We start from the raw sequence: 18945 nt of genomic DNA on the forward strand, positions 1-18945 counted from the left end.
ACTCCCCAGGTCAGTTTCCTGGAGATGCCTTTCCCCTGCCTTCCCTGATCTGACTCAGAATCTGCTCAGCAGCCAATAGAAATGCTGCAGTGGGAAAAGTTGCTACAGCAGTGGTTCTCAGCCTGTGGGCCGAGACCCCCACATAGCAGATATTTGCCAGCAGTAAAATTACAGTTGTGAAGTAGCAACAAAATAATTTTATGGTTGGGGAATCACAGTGATATAAGGAACGGTATTAAATGCACCCAGCATTAAGAAGGTTGAGAAGCACTGTGCTAAAGGACCATCTTCACTCCCCGAGGCAGTTACAAGGGGAGAAGCTGAATTCAAAGGCCAATTTGGTAGAGTAGGAAGCCCTAGAACAATTATGCCAACGTGTACTAAGGGCCAGTCAGCACTACCATGCTGCCACCCCTGCAGCTCAGCCCCAGACATGGGTCTCAGGGGAGGGGCTCATTTTGGTGACCCAGCTGCTTTTGCCTGAGTTCATCCTGCCATCTCTAGCCTTCCCGTGCCCTCACCTGATGCTGGGAACGTCTGTTGGATGAGATAGTGTGTTGCAGGGAGAGCTGGTGTGGGGCTAGCACACTCTAATGTGTACTGGATTTGTAACGAGAGAAATTGTTCAACTTCTCTGACCCTTTGATTCTGTTACTGAATATAGATAACACCTTGCTTACTTGTTAAGAGAATTTGTGATTAAAAAAAAACCTCAGCATAATGCCTAGCACAAAACTAATTAAGGTAATTGTTATTCTGTGTTCTGGTTCCTGTTATTACCATGCCTACATCTTTCAGTTGTTGTGAGTATTAAATGGGATAGTGCAGGAAAAGCTCCCAGCCTAACCTAACCGTGGTGAGCACTCACTGTTAGATTCAATAGAGGGGAAATTAATGAGATGCACTGCACTCATGGGACACCATGATGGCACCTTGGCTGTCCTGTCACAGTCTAACAAGTTGGGGCTCCTTGGGTTTCAGCTGTAACAGAAGATGGACAAGGCCCTGGGTTCCATCCCCAGCATGACAAAATAATTAGGTAGCTAACTAATTAAAAGAAGAAATGGGTTGTGCTCATGGCTAGATTCTGAGCATCTCAGAGAAGCAATGTGCAGCCACCTGCTAACACAAGTGTTCATGCTCCATGTGCATGGGACTGTGTGCAGGCCATCCGTGTGCTTATAGATGATCCACTGAGTAAAGCAGCCCCCAAAGCCTGGAATCTGGTGAGCATAGCAAAGCTAGAGACTGCTAAACTGACTTTCATGTCTTATATGTCAGGCCAGCTCTGGCAGACTGACTGAAGGCTAAGAGAAGGCTACCAAGGAGAAGCCAGGCCCAGGGCTGCAGGTCCCAAGCCTATGGGTTTGTCTATTTAATGCATCTGTGAGTTTTTCAGGCCCTTAACACTTATTGAACTCCTTGTTAAAGAGTGGCTTCTTGGTGAAGGTCCAAGCACTCCAATGGACTCCTAAGTTCATCACATGGCTCATCTGTTGTCACTGTAGGCTCCACTCTCAGACCCTATAGTTAAGTGTTAGTGCAGTCATTGCTGCATATGTCTTCACTAGCTTTGGTGGTATTTTCAGGTACTCTTAAAGTGTCTTTGGACTCTTTCTTGATTCAGTGAGTCCTGTGTCAATGTACACTGTACCATCCTGTATTCTCGCCCAACTTAAGCCTGGCCTTTAGGACCCTGCCTTGACTCCAACCACTACATAACAGGCACAGTCTAATGACTGACTCTGTTTCCCAGGCAACCTTCAAAGGCTGGATGGACATCATGTACGCAGCTGTAGATTCCCGAAAGGTAAGGGCACACATGGTAAAATGTGACCAGCTTAAATGATAGAAAGAAACTGCATGGTAGATCCGTCAGGGACAAGGAAGAGGAAAGGACCCGTAGTGTCTCTCTGGACACCAGCTGCCTGTCATGTTGACTGTAGATCTTTTTCCTTCTCACACATTGGCTCTCCACGTCCAGACCCTGCTGTTCACTTGACCCTGGTGGCAGCGACTATCCTCTGTCCTTCCTCACTGCCTCTCCCTTGCTTCCCTGCTCTTTAGCCCCAGAAGTGACAATGCCCTTGAAGGACAGGTGGGCCAGGGGAGAGCAGAGAGAACCTGCAGCTTCCACCCCAGCTTGGCAGCCACATGAAGGGAGAGTAAGGCTGGTAGCTTTGGCATGTTGGAGTCAGCCCCAGTCCCAACAACCCCGGGGGCAGGAACTGACTTGAGTGCCTCTTTGCCACCTTCCGCAGCCTGATGAGCAGCCTAAATACGAGGACAACATCTACATGTACATCTACTTCGTCATCTTCATCATCTTCGGCTCCTTCTTCACCCTCAACCTGTTCATTGGTGTCATCATTGATAACTTCAATCAACAAAAGAAAAAGATAGGTCTCCTCCCCACATTGCCAGTGGTCAGAGGTCAACCCAGATGAGAGGCACACTGGCCTTGTCTCTAGGGAGACTCTATCTTCCTCTAAAACTCAGACTGCTACCTCATGGTAGCACTGGCCCTGGTATCCCGGCAGCAACCCCTTTTGTTTGGGGCTGCACTTGGCAGTGTGTGGCTAACCACATTTCCCTGAGATCTCACATTCCTGAGGCCACTATTGTTAGAGCTTTCTACCAGAGGGAGGGACAAAAGAAGCAGATAGTGCTATGGTGAGAAACAGAAGTAGTCACGGTGGGATTTCAAGGCAACCCTCAGAGGGTTCCTTTCATCACTTGTCCCACATGGGTAGTGATTCTTCCAAAGCAAACTGGATGACAGATTTACTCTTGTGCATAAGTTCAGTGAGTTAAGAGAACCACATGGTCCAATTTTTTAAGTTCATAAAAAGCAAGTGCACCATTTTTGGCACTCAAAAATCTTGTTTTTAAATATTTGGAGGAGGGGGGTGCTGGGCATGGCAGTGCACACCTTTAATACCAGTATTCAGGAGGTAGAGGCAGGCAAATAGATCTCTCTTCATAGTTCCAGGCCATACAGGATTACATAGTGAGACTCTTAAAACAAAAGCAAACAAACAAACAAATACATGTTTTCCCCTTGATGTGGCTATCTTCTGGTCCCTTGCTCTCCACTTCTGCCCTGAGAGGCTGAAGTCGAACAGTCCCATCTCACTGTGTGGCCTGGAAGATCTCAGACACCCAAGCTGGAGTAATTGCCCAGGAGTGCTCCCTGCAGGAGAGCTCCCCCACCAACCTGACCTCTAGAGGGAGAGCCTCTCCATTCTCGGTGCTGGACCTAGATGCTCAGTTGCACCACCAGAGCCAGTTGTAATTGTCCTTTCTTCATCCTTTCTTTACTTTGGAGGTCAAGACATCTTCATGACAGAGGAACAGAAGAAGTACTACAATGCCATGAAGAAACTGGGCTCCAAAAAACCCCAGAAGCCCATTCCCCGCCCTTTGGTAAGAACACTGGCCAAATATAGTTGGTTTTTCACTCTGAGGGCCTGCCACCCAGTTCCCAAATAAATACAGGGAGACTTATACTTACTTATGAGTGCCTGGCCTTAGCTTGGCTTGTTTCTAGCCAGCTTTTCTAACTTAAATTATCCCATTTCTCTTTAACTATGTTTTGCCTCTGGGCTTTTCACCTTCCTTTATTCTATATGTCTTTCTTTCCTTCTTACTCTGTGGCTGGCTGGGTGGCTGGGTGGCTGGGCCCTAGTGTCCTCCTCTCCTCCTTTTCTTGCTCCTCATTCTTCCCTAGATTTCTCCTCCTATTTATTCTCTCTGCCTGCCAGCCCCACCTATTCTTTCTGCCTAGCTATTGGTCGTTCAGCTCTTTATTAGATCAATCAGGTGTTTTAGGCAGGCAAAGTAACACAGCTTCACAGTTAAACAAATGCAACATAAAAGAACGCAACCCGACAAGCGGTGGCACACGCCTTTAATCCCAGCACTCGGGAGGCAGAGGCAGGCGGATCTCTGTGAGTTCAAGACCAGCCTGGTCTACACAGTGAGTTCCAGGATAGGCTCCAAAGCCACAGAGAAACCCTGTCTCGAAAAAAAAAAAAAAAAAGAAAAAAAAAAAGAACGCAGCCCATGTTTGTGTCATTAAGCAAATATCCCTCACCTTAAGCAAATGAAGCATGTCTTGAGCTAATATTCTCCCGTCTCTCCTTCGCAGAACAAAATCCAAGGGATCGTCTTTGATTTTGTCACTCAGCAAGCCTTTGACATTGTCATCATGATGCTCATCTGCCTTAACATGGTGACAATGATGGTGGAGACAGACACCCAAAGCAAGCAGATGGAGAACATTCTCTACTGGATTAATCTGGTCTTCGTCATCTTCTTCACCTGCGAGTGTGTACTCAAAATGTTTGCCTTGAGGCACTACTACTTCACCATCGGCTGGAACATCTTTGACTTCGTGGTGGTCATCCTCTCCATTGTGGGTGAGTGGGCAGGGCCAGCAGAGGGACAAGGGGGTGAATTTAGGGTGAGCAGGTGCCTCTCAGATCCCACCCCATTGTACTCCTCAGTCTTCTCGCAGACCTGCCTGGCAGGGCGCATGGGTAGTGTTTCCACTGAGTGCTCCCAGCCCTCTTGGGTGTAAATGCTGCAGCCCAGAGGCAGGAGATGAAATCTGATTTGCTTTCAAGGGATTCAACATCTACCAGGAAAAGCAAAAGAAACTTGTTTTTTAAATGTGGCAATGGCCTGGAGAGATGGCTCAGCTGGTAAAATGATTTGCTGTATATCTTCACTAGGGTTTCTATTAACATGATGAAACACCATGACCAAAAGCAATCTGGGGAGAAAAGGGTTTGTTTCCCTCAGTTCCATATAACAGTTCATCATCAGAAACAGTGAGGGCAGGAACTCAAGCAGGGCAGGATCCCAGAGGAAAGAGCTGATGCAGAGGCCATGGATGGTGTTGCTTACTGGCTTGCACCCCATGGTTGCTCAGCCAGCTTTCTTATAGAACCAAGGACCATCAGCCCAGGGATGGCCTCACCCAGGCCAGCTGGGCTCTCCCCCATCAATCACTAAGTAAGAAATGCCCTACAAGCTTGCCTACAGCCCCATCTAATGGAGATATATTCTCAATTGAGGCTCACTCCTTTCTGATAACTAGTTCATGTGTCAAGTTGACATAAAACTAACCAGTCCACTGTACAAGCATGAGGACCTGATTTTGATCACCAGAACCCATGTTGTGGACATGGTATACACAGTTACAATCCCTTCACTGGGGAGGCAGAGACAGGCAGACCCCTTGAGCTCACTGGCTGGCCAGCATAGCCCACTTGGTGGGTTGTAGGCCAGTGGGAGACCCTGTCTCAAAAAACAAGGTTGATAGCACCTAAGAAATGACACCCAAGGTTGACCTCTGTGATACATACATGCAGGCATGGCTGTCGTGAAGTATGAAGTGATCAAAGTGTGGCTAAGATTAAGACAGTAACTGAATTACCTAAGCACATTCTGGAGGCTATGGTCACAGAGCTGCTGTCATTGCCAGTAGTACTGGCTACATAGATGTCACTGTGGGCAAGAGTAGCTGCAAAGTCACCCCCCCCCCAAGTTGTCTCATTGGGACCTCACAGCTGCACCAGAGCCAGGCTGTCTTACCTTCCCTGATCGGCTTGTTTACCTGGGCGGTGGCAGAAGCAGAACTCAAGTTGGTCCCAAAGTTCATGTTTCCTTCAGCCTAAAAACAAAGCAGGGTTGAAGTTCTAGCGAGTGAAGAAGTCCTCAGGTGATGTCTCCTTCTTGAAAGGTACCCCAAGTGCTATGTCCATGCCTTGGTTCCAGGTAAGAGTACCCGAAAACCATGGGAGCTAGTCCCAGAGCATCACTGAGCATACCCTGTTTTTGGAGGTCAATGATTGTGGGTACCACAAGGCAGATAGCCTCCTCTTAGCCCATGTCACCTTCTAATTTTGTCCAAAAATGTGTTGGCATGTGGAACACAGAGTCTTGGGACATTTTTTCCCCAAGAAAAGAATCCCTAAGCTAAATTATTGGACAAAGATGTCCCTCTTGAAAGTCACTGTGTGCATTCACCTTCTGCAATAAACCTCCAGTGAGTTAGGCAGTTTGGGTTCCCATGCTGTCCACTTCTTCATTTGTTTTTAAAAACTAACTTATGTCAGGGCATGTTAGTGTACACCTTTTAACCCTGGAACTCTGGAGGCAGAAGCAGGCAGATGTCTGTAAGTTCAAAGCCAGCCTGTTCTATGTGGCAGGTTCCAGGACAGCCAGCGCTATATAATGAGACCCTGTCTTAAACAAACAAAAAAAACAACTTATTTATGTTTGTTTTGCTTGCATATGTATATATGCACCACGTGTGTGTCTGGTGCTTGTGTTGGATCCCTGGAACTGCAGTTCCAAGTGGTTGTGAACCACCGATGTGGGTTCTGGGTACCAAACCCAGGTCCTCTGCAAGAGCAGCAAGTGCTCTTAACCTCTCCAGACCCTATACTGCCCACTTTTATTAGACTGAAGCATCCTGTGCAGATAATAAAGGTAGCTCACATCTTAATGGAACATGCTGCCGGCCATGGCCATTCTGATGTTGATTGACATAATCTCTGAAGAAGTCTCAAGAGTGAAGGGAACTGAGGCACAGAGAGGTTCCCAAGACATGTGGCTGGTAAGTGAGTATTCAAATAGGAGTAAAGGCCAGCTTTGGCCTAAGTCCATGTTCCCAGCTTCCCTTGCCTACTACTGTATGAGAACTTTTACTAAATGAGATAGAAAGTCCAGTCAAGCCATACCCCCATGCTGTGTCGTCCTCTAAGACAGTGATATTGAGGCTTTTGATGTGGAAATTTTTATCAACTGCTAATCTATTCAGAAAGGAAAAATCATAGAAATTCTCTTCTGAAAGTAAAAGGAAGGCCAGCGAGATGGCTCAATGGGTAAAGGCACTTGCTGCCAAGCCTGGTGACCTGAGCTTCATCCTTAGGACCCACTTGGTGGAAGGAGAGTCCTCTGACCTTCACATAAGTGTCATGTATATACACACACAACAATAGTAAAATGTACTAAAAATGTATTTTCATGTAAGATGAGTTAAAGTAAATTGGTCTGTGAAGAACCTAGAACGCCCTTTTCATGGTTCCACTGTGGACAAGCACTCATCCTTCAAGCCTTTGTTCAAGTGCGGTAGGCTCTCTTTCATTACATGACTGAGAAGCAAAGGCAAAGCAAGAGGAAGTCTGAGGTCCTAGGGCCAGCACCAGGCAATCAATCAATCATAGCTTCTAAGAAGGAGCATAACTGTCACTCTCCAGGCTCACCCTCCTTCTCTTCCTGGAAGGCAAGATTCTTTCCTGGCTTTTCTTTTTAAATTTATTTTATGTGTTTTGCCTACATGTATATACATGCACCACATGTTTGACTGGTATCCAAGGAGGTCAGAAGAAGATGTCAAATTCCCCAGAATTGAAATTGCAGACAGTTGTGAGCTGCCATGTGGGTGCTGAGTATTGAACCCTGGTCCATTGGAAGAGCAATAAGTGCTCTTAACCACTGAGCCATCTCTCCTATCCCAGGTTTTATTTTATTATTTTGTGGTGGGTATTCTGTGTGCATGTATGGCTGTGCACCACATACGTGTAATACCCTGGAGGCCAATCCCCTAGAACTGGAGTTATAGATGGTTATAAGCCATCATATGGGTGCTTATATGTGTCAAATCTGTGTCTTCTGCATGAACAACAAAGGCTCTTAACCACTGCACCATCTCTCTAGCCTCTTTTCTGGCTTAAAACCTTCAAATGAGAGATTCTTGAGCTCTCTGCAGCTGGAGTGACAATACTCACAAATACTCATGGGTAAGAGATACTTCACTAGCTAAAAAGCTTTGTGTAAGTGGATGCTCATCCATCTCCTTAGCATGCAGAAGGCAGCGAGTAGCATTGCATGTAGAGAGCGGCCCTGCGTCCTTCAGCTCTCACTTCCAGCCCTTCCATCTCCCTTCCTTCTGTGGCCTTCCTTGGACTCCACTATGTTGCTCTTTAATTTTAAGTGGTCTGCTTGAAATGGGTCTGCATGGGAGTGGAAATAGAAACGGCATCCAGTTGTCCATTTCACCTCCACTTCTGCATCCAGCTCCTGCTGGCATTTTACCCACTTTGAAACTGGTTTCTGTTTTACACCTTTCAGCTCAAAAGCTCAGAGCACCAAGTAGAAGGCCACCCTGGACAGCCCCCTTTAATCTCTGAGGCTAACTCACTCACTCAAGAGGAGATGGGGGATGAGAAACAAACCAAGAATAAGATACGTTGAAAATGTGTAGCATTGGCAGAATAATTAGGATGTGAAAATCAAAGGGCACTATGTCACAGGGGGGAACTGGGTCTTCTCGTAGTTTAGAAACCCTGGTGGCATCAGAGAGAGCTTTCAAAAAGCTGTGTGTGCACGCGCTGAACCGACAGAAAACAAAGTTCTGCTTTGTTCTAGTCACAGGACGGGAAAATGTAAAGACACTTTAATCTGAGGGACCAGTCTTGCAGACAAAAAAAGAAAATGAACATCTTAAGTATGTATGTGTAGAAAGATAGTCCTGTATCATTTCCTAAACATAGAGGACACTGATTATTTATGAACTCATACATAGTAAAACTGTAAAACCACTAGAGCCATTGAGGCTTATGGGTCCTCTAGGGCTAAGTGCTGGCTACTGTTAAAGTTGCTAATTGAGTACAGTTTCTGTGGTAGTTTTCTCTACTTTTCTGTGTGTTTAGGGTACATAATTATTTTACTATGAGCATTCTACTGTAATAAAAGGCACTCATTCTGCATGTCCTTGAACTTCTGTGTTTCAGAATGCCAGGTAAGAAGAGGGACGGGTGTCTCTGACCTGAGTAATTGAGTCCTCTCTTCCTCCTTTAGGAATGTTCCTGGCTGATATCATCGAGAAATACTTTGTTTCCCCAACCCTATTCCGAGTCATCCGATTGGCCCGCATTGGGCGCATCTTGCGTCTGATCAAAGGTGCCAAAGGGATTCGTACCCTGCTCTTTGCCTTAATGATGTCATTACCTGCCCTCTTCAACATTGGCCTTCTGCTCTTCCTGGTCATGTTTATCTTCTCCATCTTTGGGATGTCCAATTTCGCATATGTGAAGCACGAGGCTGGCATTGATGACATGTTCAACTTCGAGACATTTGGCAACAGCATGATCTGCCTATTTCAGATCACAACCTCGGCTGGTTGGGACGGCCTACTGCTGCCAATCCTAAACCGCCCCCCTGACTGCAGCCTAGACAAGGAACACCCAGGGAGTGGCTTCAAAGGTGACTGTGGGAACCCCTCCGTGGGCATCTTCTTCTTTGTCAGCTACATCATCATCTCCTTCCTGATCGTGGTGAACATGTACATTGCCATCATCCTGGAGAACTTCAGTGTGGCCACAGAAGAGAGCGCTGATCCACTGAGCGAGGATGACTTTGAGACTTTTTATGAGATCTGGGAGAAGTTTGACCCTGACGCCACCCAGTTCATCGAGTACTGTAAGCTGGCAGACTTTGCAGATGCTCTGGAGCATCCTCTCCGAGTGCCCAAGCCCAACACCATCGAGCTCATCGCCATGGACCTGCCCATGGTAAGCGGGGATCGCATCCACTGCTTGGACATCCTTTTCGCCTTCACCAAGCGGGTCCTGGGAGACAGTGGGGAGTTGGACATCCTGCGGCAGCAGATGGAGGAGCGGTTCGTGGCATCCAATCCTTCCAAAGTGTCTTACGAGCCTATCACAACCACTCTGCGGCGCAAGCAGGAAGAAGTGTCCGCGGTGGTCCTGCAGCGTGCCTACAGGGGACATTTGGCTAGGCGGGGCTTCATCTGCAGAAAGATCACTTCCAGTAAGCTGGAGAACGGAGGTACACACCGGGAGAAAAAGGAAAGCACCCCATCCACGGCCTCCCTCCCCTCTTACGACAGCGTAACTAAACCTGACAAAGAGAAGCAGCAACGGGCAGAGGAAGGAAGAAGGGAAAGAGCCAAGAGGCAAAAAGAAGTCAGAGAGTCCAAGTGTTAGAGGACATCTAGAAGGGAAGCTTACACTGGCTTAACAAAGACAAGTGAAAGCTTGTTTACAAACTTCCGCACCTCATGGATGCAGAGCAGCTGTGGAGACGCTGTACTGGAAGACCTATACCAAACATAGTCTGCTTACATGTGACACAGTTGCATCTTGTGCAGTGACCTGCCGAGGACAAAGGACCCTGCCCCTGGACTCAAGATTTTCTATCGCTTGGGCCGGTGGTTACTGCATGTTCCACACTCAGTCAATGCAACTTAGGACTACACAACAGGATACAAAACAGAGGTGGCTGCGGGACCAGCAGATTGCCATCGCAGCCAAACGGATTTTATTTTTTCATTTGTTGATTCTAGAAGCAGAGAGCATCCCTTTAAAAGTTTGTTTGTTCATGCAAACAATATTTGCATTCTTACATTAGTTAAGCTAAGCAGCAAAAAGAAACACACACACACACACACACACACACACACACACACACACACACACATTCAGCCTATGTCACTAATTGTCTATTTCTTTGACATAAACAGCATCTTCTCCACATGGGCGTCACGTGGTTTGGAGATGGGTGGGGGAAACAATCAGGTTTTTTCAGGCTGAGGAGGACTTGCTCAGGCCAATTCCAAATATTGTGCTCGTTCAATGCGTAGAAATGATTTGCATGATGGCATGCTTTGATCAGGAGTCATGCATGAGATCCATACACCACAAGACACTATTAATCCTGTCCCCTGCATTGGGTCAGCCTTTGGACGGGACCCAACCCTGCACCGTTCACTGTATTTGGAGAAATGGTAAGAGTTCCATACCGGCTGCAATTCTTTCTGAGTTCTTAGAAGTCTTTCATACACCTCCAGGTAGGGAAACATAACTAACCAATTGACCACCACCAACAACAGAAACAATCCAACCCAACAAGCAGATGGATCCGTTGTGTGTACATGTTTAACAGACATCTCAACATACAGCCATTGTTGCACATTTTGCAAGGTAAACTATCTAATGCTGCTCTGTCCAGTACATGGGGAGACTTTGGCCCCGAATGGCTTGTACTATTAATGTCACTGTAAAACCAAATCCTAGGGCTAAAAAAAAAAACAAAAAAACAAAAAACAAACAGAAAAAGAGTTCATTTGTATCTTGCAATATTATAATGATTGTTTAGCCTTCATCCTGGAGAACTGACACTTGGGTTAGAGATAAAAGTGCTATTTATTCATAGTAGCATGTTATCTCTAGGAGGCCTTTGGGGGGACTTACAGAAACCTTTCTCTGGGGGTTATGGGGTGCTCACTTCATTTGGTGTCATGTCTGTCCACATTGTGGCTTTTCTCAGGCTCAGGTAGATGTGGAAGGGGTTCAGGTATTCTGAACCTGCAGAGGGACTGTCACTCGCTCCCATCTGCTGGTTCTTCCTGCCTCCATCACATTCCTCCAGCTAGCAGGGCTTCCCTTCCCAGCTGTCCAGGGCTGGGTACGGGCAGCAGTGTTGCTTGGGGTATGGCTGTGGGCTCTTCTGTTTGTGATCTTCAGAATATTGGTCACTAGCAGGACCTGAGGTAGAGGTGGAGCCACCTCTGGGCCGAGCCCTCTTGGTCTTGTTAGGGCGCTGGCTTTTGTGAGAAAGGGACTCTGTATTAATTCCTTTGGGTGTTGCAGCTTCCCTGGCATTTCCTTTCTGTCCACCTTGCTTTCTACTTAGTGGCCTGCCCACTGTTGTAGGGGGAATAACTTCTGGGGGAGCGCCATACCTTCCATTCCTTCTCCAGCTTTACAGAAGACAGCTCTTAGTCCAGGGTGTCTCACCTGACCACAAGGTTCCAAAGCCAAGATGCCACACTTGAGTGTCAGAAAGTCTCTTGGAACCAAGTCAGCATCATCCTTCCTGAGCGTAGAGTAGAGGGAAGCGAGCCATCCACCACCAGACACATTAGACCAATCTGCCTTGCAGTAGAAGCACTTTGGATGTAATCTCACAGTCCACTTGACTAGTTTTGCTTAGAACAAACCACAGCCAGTCAGTGAGCAGAGCTTTCTCTCTTGTTGGACCGGGAGACACTGTCCAGCTGTCCTCAGCTTGCCGAGACCAGCTGGGGAAGTGCGTCGGTGCCACTGCTGCTAGGACGAACGTCAAGAACCACGTACAGGCAATGTTGTAAACAGCACAAAACAGAAGCTGACATGTGTGGTTATTCTTTTTAAGAGAATTATAAATACTGTAATATATAATTTTATTTTACTGGCATGCCTTTTTGTAAATACAAATTACTACTTATTAAATAGGAAATGGCTTCTGGCTTATGCCATTGTCATGTTTATTTTTATTTTTTATACTTTCCTTTCTTCTTAGAACCAGATGCTGTCAGCCAATGTATACCCCAACCAGACAGACAGACAAAAAATTTTTTATTGCTAATGGTCTTTTCCAAAACAACAAAAAATATATATATTTTTGTTCCAATGTGCAATAAATTCTAACCACTTCTATGCAAGATTTGGCTAAACTTAATCATTGATCTTAGATCTTGAGATGGGCAACAGCTATTTGATCCTGCTAAGAACACCAAGCGCCATGCTAGTAATGTTGTTAAGCTAAGAGCCTAGCTCTCCTGACCCAGCTGTTACCTCCCTCCTGTATCTCACACCCTCCCAGAGCTTCCGGGATGAAGCCACCTCAGCCCACTGATTAGACCTCTCTACCTGTTGCCCTCACCCTCCTTCCCTCCCTGTAGCCACTCCCCCTTGCTCTCTCACCATCCTGCTCCACACTTTTTCTTGTAAACCACACCATCACCAGCAGTTCACACCCGCAGTTAATAGGCATTGAACCTAAAGAATTGGATATGGCAGTTTTTGGTTGGTTTCCTTTTGTTCTGTTTCGTGTCCTCACAGACTGAGCAAGTGGCAGCGCTTTGCCAAATATTCATGAAGCCCATCAATCAAAGAGCAGCAGCAGCAGCCAGTACCACTGCACATATATATATAGATATATAAATATAATACAAATATTTATTTTTTTGTAGCCGGGTCGTTGGTGCAGTATTTATATTCCACAGTCCTCCTTTAAAAATAAAATTAAAAAGACAAAAAGCAAAAAGTCATGTGATGCTGTTCATTTAAAAACGCAGAGCCAAAGCCCCTGAGCAGTAGCCACCATGACTGCTGGTTGTGTGAAAACACCCCCTCTTCCTTAACTTCCCTGTGGCTTAGGGTGAGGAGACTGGAACCAGAGCAGAGGGTGAGAGCAGGGAAACGTTCCAAGTCCATGTGGCCTGCTCTTACCATCTGGACACAAGCCACTTGGGCATCTGAAGCTGTGGGCCGAGAGTAACAAGCTCCGCATCAGGGCCCCTGGAGCTGCCGCGCCCAAAGGGCTTCTTTCATTTTGTCTCCACAACCAATGTAAACTGTAAAAGACCAATAGAGTGTTAGTGAATGCATGGAGGCCAACGCTGCGCTAAACAAGACGTGATTTTTTTTAAAAGTCAATTACTATAAGCCAAAAGGAAACAAAATAAAAATGACCCTTTTTACCACACAAGGGAAGCCTGTCTTGGTGTGTGTCTGTTGTTTGACTTGCCCATTCTCGAGTTCTGGGAAGGGTCTGGGAACTGGGACCCTGAAGCATTTGGGAAGAGGAGACCAGAGCTAGGTGAGACTGCAGAGAAAAGCCAGGTAGCCTTCCCCAGATCCTTGCTGCCGCTGCATTTGGCATTACCCCTTAGGCTGGAGCCCTCCCTCCGTTGTCTCCCCCAGCACAGCCCCCAGAGATGACCTCAAATAACCCAGCTGGACTGGCCTTACTTCTGCCTTGTTCATGGAAATGACTTAAGAAAAAACCACTCCCATCCCCCAAAGCTAGTGCAAGCACGCTGCCCAGCAGCTTCCCCTCCACTAGCTAGTGCTGGGTCATACCCTCCATCCACTCCCATAATCCCAGACCGGGGCTGTCCCCTTCACATTTGTGCAGGGGAGGGGGCACCCCTTGGGGACATCCCTCTCCAGGCCGTGTCTCCTGGTCTAGGGACACTCAGAGGGTCTTGAAGTGCCCACTCTAGTAGCTGAACTGGAGAGAGATGGCTGGTAGGTCAGTCCCCATCCTTGTCCCTCAGCCCCAACCTCCAGGCCTTCTGTGGAGGGTTAGGACTCAGTGACTTGAGTCCTGGGCATCTTCCCTAACGATGCCTCTTTCTTTTCTCAGATGTTGCCCAAAGTTTTGCAAAAAGCTTCGTTCATTTTCAGGTACTCCCCCACCCCCTAAAGAATCAGCTGCCGCCAGTCAGTGGGGGGCGGGAGGGGAGGCGTCGGGAGAAGAGGAAGTCTGGGTGTGAGGCCAAGACTTGCATCATGGCTAGTGTAGCCTGGACCCACTTCTCAAGACTTCCTCCGTTAAAACACTCCTGAGGCGCCCCTGCCCCTGACCCCACTGCTGTTTGCTGTACATAGAGGCTAAGTGGGGCCAAGTGGGCAGGTGTGCACATGTGGTGTGTGTGTGTGTGTGTGAAGAATGTACATAGGTAAAGGGGAGTGTGGTCCAGTGGTTCCAGAAGAGGGACAGAACTGTGTTCCATCCCTAGCTTGACCACTGGCTCGCTGTGTGGCCTTGGGCAAGTCACTTAACCTCTCTGTGCCTCAGTTTCCCCATCTGTAAAATGGGGGTAATAATACTGACCTACCTCACAGGGGTGTTGTGAGGCTTTAACTAGATGTTTTGTAAAGCGTTCTGAGATAGAGACCAAGGCGCCAGGGAAGGGCAAAGCATACTTTGGACTTGAGGAAGATGAACTAGTACCATAAACGCTGCTATTCTGAGAGCCATTTTAAACTGCACCGCTCCACTCCCCTCCTCCGCTTCTCATCGCCAGGACAGCAGGTCGAGAAATGTCTTTCCTTGCACTTGCTTCTGGGGTTTGTGATTCTATTTTTTCCCCCCTTGCTGTATCTCCTTCCTTAACCTCTTGACTCGTCCCCCGTTTTGTTTATGCGGAAATGGCAGAAATGCTTGAGAAATGAGAATGTGTAAGTGGATTGGAAGTTTATAGTCTGAATTTTCAATTTTACTTTGTACTGTACATCTTTTTACTTTAGAATTTGCAATAAAGGGTTACGTCAATCTTGTTTTCAACTCTCCTCTTGGACTGGCTTGTCAATCTGTCAAGGTTTTCGCCCCAAACCCCTGTCCCTGGCACTGCTTGGCTCTCCAGGGCTTGACTCATTCCTCCGTGGTGTGTGGGAAAGTGTCAGGTCCCAGCTGGGCCTTGAGGAGTGACTGAGTGGCTCTGCACACTCCAGCAGGGTCCCGAGCTCCTTCCTGCACTGGCACTGGCCTCTGCAGTAGACTTGCCAGTCAGCTCTGGGGTCAAGAGATCGATTGCGCCCCGCCCCATAAGGAGTGGTGAGCATCATCCTGTCACCGAATGGATACAGAAGTGTATCTAAAAGTGTGGTAGGGGTGGGGGGTGGGGGTGGAGGAGAAAGGAGTTGGGCAGCGCTGGGGATCCCAGGGCCCGCTTTTGGGGCCCGCGCCACCCATTTCCATTCAACCAAGCCACAGACTGAGCCTTCCACGACCTTTGGAAACTTTATAGTACTGAGGCCCCGTGGGGAACGCTACCCACGATTCACAGCTGCGGGCCGTGGTAGGCGGACGGTCCCCTCGGCTCTCAGGCTCCCGGCAGGAGAGGCTCTGTTTCCCAGCGGCAGGACGCCAGGAACGGCTTGAGCCGGGAGGAAGCGCGCAGGGCGGGGGTGTGAGGTCGCGAGGGGTCGCCATCGCTGCCAGTGATCCACAACGTGAGCACAGTGATCAGCGCCCCAGTGCCCAGCGCGCCCACGAAGCCGGCGAGGAGGCCGAGCGCCAACGGCCCGATCCAGGCTGCTGGGTTTCGCGTGTACGGGGGCTGCGGCAAGCGCTCCACGATCAGATCTAGGTCGTCCCAGGAGGGCGCGGGGACCGCAGCGCGGCGGTCGCGCAGGGCCGGGGAGAGGGCCGGGGCCGGGGCCGGGGAGGGGCCGGGGCCGGGGGGGAGAGGGCTGGGGCCGGGGCTGGGGCCACCGGCGGCTGCATGTAGTTCGCCCCCGACCTACGCAACTGCAAGGTCGCCTGCTGGTGGAGGTTCTTAGCCATCTCCCGCGCCACATCGGGGCGGCCGCTGCGCCGCAGGGCCCGGGCCACGCGGTCCCACGACAGGGCCGGGGCCTCGGCGGCCAACCAGGACGCCAGCGCCTCGCGGCAGCCGTCGGACACCTCCCCGGACACGGCTGGCGCGCCCTCCGGCCCCTCCGAAGGCTGCGTAGCTGCGGCCCGCCGCCGTTGCCCCACGGTGCCCTGCGCTCCCGGAGGGGGTGTGAGCAGTTCTGGACGAGCCAGCCGGTCCTCAGATAGCCGAGCAAACTCGGCGTCCAGGTCAGGCTCTGGTGCCTCGAGGAGCCATCGGAAGTGTCTGCACTCCTCCGGGGTCAGCAACTCCGACAAGCGGACTGCTTCATGAGGGCCCATGGCATCCAGCGCGTCCGCGGGGGCCAGCGCTCGGTTGCAGAGCGCCAGGACCAGCGCCCACGCCATGGCTCGGCCTAAGGGAGGGGTTCCGAATGCGGCAAGGCCGGGGATTGTGGAGGAGCAGGGGGGAGGGACGTGTGTGGAATGTGGAATGCTCCAGCCAGAGAGAAATCAGCTACCGCGTGGGGGCCACAGATCTGAACGCTCAGGATCTAGGTAAGAGGCTCCCAGCAGCCTCCAGTGGAGGACCAGAAGCCATGGGACTGAGTGGCAGTCTGAGCTTTTTATTCTAGTGCCTAATCTAAACCCACTAATTCATGTCTATCAACTTGTAGCAGACACTCTGGACACTCTACAGCCAAGGCCCAGATTCTTCCAGAATGTTCTCACATCTGCTACTCTAAACCCTCATCTTCTCAGGACTGGGCAGATTCCCGGTTCTCCCATCCACACACACTTGGGCCCCCACTTACCTAACACATCTTTTCCCAAGGTGGCTTAGCTGTGGTTTGGCCCACAGTCCGGCAATTGGACCTCCATGGTGGACCCTGCTATCTCATGCCTTCAGGGAGCCACACACACTGTCCACACATCATAGCTTCATCTCTAAGTATCCCCCACCCCACCCCAACCCCATCATGCCCAATACACTGCAGCTAGACCTTTTTACTGCCTCACCCATAACACTGAGGTCCCCACATTGCTCCAATAGTGACCAGTATGTAAGTGTTGAGCAAAGGTTTGTTGAGTCAGAGTGTGAATTCTTTCGAACCAGTCTCCTGTCCACTCACATGCAGAGGCTACTTAAGGGTAGTTTAGCATCCCACCTGACCCTCCAACCTCAGGTCTCCCCACTCCTGGCCCCATGTTTTTGCTCTTGAAACAAACATGAACAATGTCAACAATGCCCTCTCCAGCCTCCATATTTGCTGACCTCTACACTGACTTGCCACTTGTAGCTATTTCTTTTTTCATGTGTCTCTGTATGGTGTGGAGGCACCTGTGTATGTACTGGTTGGTACAGGCCTGAGCCTGACCGGCTCAATCACTCTCCACCTGATTCATTGAGTCAAGATCTCTCAATTAAATCCAGAGTTCACTGATAAGAGTTAGTCCAGCTAGCCATCTTACTCTGAGGGATCCCCTGCTTCTGTCTTCCAAAGGCTGGAATTACAGGTGAGCTGCCATACCAACCCAGCATTTACATGGCTGCTGGGGATCTAAACTCTGGTCTCCAAACCTGCATGGTAAGCATTCTGCCTGCTGAGCCATCTCTCTAGTCCTCTTGGGCATTCTGTTTTGTTTTGGTTTTTGCTTTGTTTTTCAAGACAGGGTTTCTCTGTGTAACAGCACTGGCTGGCCTGGAACTGGCTCTGTATGTAAATCAGGCTGGCCTTGAATTTCCAGAGATCCACCTGCCTCTGCCTCCTGAGTGCTGGGATTAAAGGTGTGCACCACCTCCACCTGGCTCCTCTTGGGCATTCTTGAGAGAAGCCCTGTGTTCTTCATTGGAATACTCTTCTAAAAATACCGGGGGCTGCTAAACAGAAGTCTCAAAATCAAACAGTTGCACCAGCTGTGAGAAGATTCCTATGATTCACCACCAGCACCCTTACCTGCTTCTCCTAGCCATATATTTATATGATCTGCTTGGAGGACTGTCCCCACTATGGGTTCTCAGAGGTGTCCTTGGAAGTTTGGGTGAGTGGTTTTTTTCAACATCCCCACAATGTCATCATATAATAGGTACATGATAAACTGCAAGAGGACATGTCTGAACTTCCAAGGACCAAAAGGTAAGGCTCTTTGAATCCTGGAAATACCCCATTTGTCCCCCCTGAGGCTGCTTCTGGCTTTGCCTCCTGTGAGCCTGTAGTGAATCCTAAGAGGGAGCCCAGCACACTGTTCCCCTTGGCCTGTGGCAGGCCAGGCCCTGAGTAGTGGATCCCAGCCTCTCCACAGAGTTCCATAGTGTTCCTAATTTTTCCATCTCTCAGTTTATCATGAGCTATCAAAGATAATTGGGACTGAAAGACAGTGAGGAAATGGACAAGGGGGCTCATGTGGCCCCTACACCTTGCCCTCCACCCTGTGGAAGACCAGTATGACCTTTACCTCACTCAACCAGGGCTGCTGTCACGTGCTTGAGGGCTCATCTTCCTCTTCAGCCCTCTTTTGTTCATGCATTCATTCACCAAACATGTCCACACTTCACTGCTCCTAATATTTCAGAGTCTAGGGCTAAAGTGAATCAGCCAGGATGGAAGGCTCCTTATATGTGATCTTGGGCCAGCAGTGGACAACCATGGATTGAAAGTACCATAACTTTCTGCTGAAGGAACAGAAGCACCCAGAGCCACAGCCAGGGCACTGATAGACCTGAGTGGCCAACACTTCCTGCATCCCACGACCCCAAAT

The 18945-nt window shown here is 49.0% G+C and overlaps 2 protein-coding genes across 11 annotated transcripts in view; one reads left to right on the top strand and one right to left on the bottom strand.

The window, feature by feature from the left end:
* Scn8a (sodium voltage-gated channel alpha subunit 8) overlaps window positions 1-15141 on the top strand; it is a 162978-nt gene extending 147837 nt beyond the window's left edge. For all 10 annotated transcript variants that reach the window (XM_035440884.1, XM_027396611.2, XM_035440883.1 and 7 more), the window contains 5 exons: window positions 1757-1810; window positions 2262-2399; window positions 3322-3426; window positions 4151-4421; window positions 8875-15141. In XM_035440884.1, coding sequence (XP_035296775.1) covers window positions 1757-1810; window positions 2262-2399; window positions 3322-3426; window positions 4151-4421; window positions 8875-10022 — 1716 coding nt within the window. In that variant the 3' untranslated portion in view covers window positions 10023-15141. The remainder of the gene's footprint in view (window positions 1-1756; window positions 1811-2261; window positions 2400-3321; window positions 3427-4150; window positions 4422-8874) is intronic.
* A 550-nt stretch (window positions 15142-15691) lies between these two features.
* On the bottom strand, window positions 15692-16593 carry LOC113833626 (transmembrane and death domain protein 1-like). Its single transcript, XM_027397861.1, has 2 exons — window positions 16165-16593; window positions 15692-16111 (listed from the first exon to the last, which is right to left on the bottom strand). Exons 1-2 carry the CDS (start codon window positions 16591-16593, stop codon window positions 15692-15694), a joined length of 849 nt encoding a protein of 282 aa, XP_027253662.1.
* Between the last annotated feature and the right edge of the window lie 2352 nt (window positions 16594-18945).

This window comes from Cricetulus griseus, chromosome 2 (assembly GCF_003668045.3).
Source record: "Cricetulus griseus strain 17A/GY chromosome 2, alternate assembly CriGri-PICRH-1.0, whole genome shotgun sequence".
Lineage (NCBI taxonomy): Eukaryota > Metazoa > Chordata > Mammalia > Rodentia > Cricetidae > Cricetulus > Cricetulus griseus.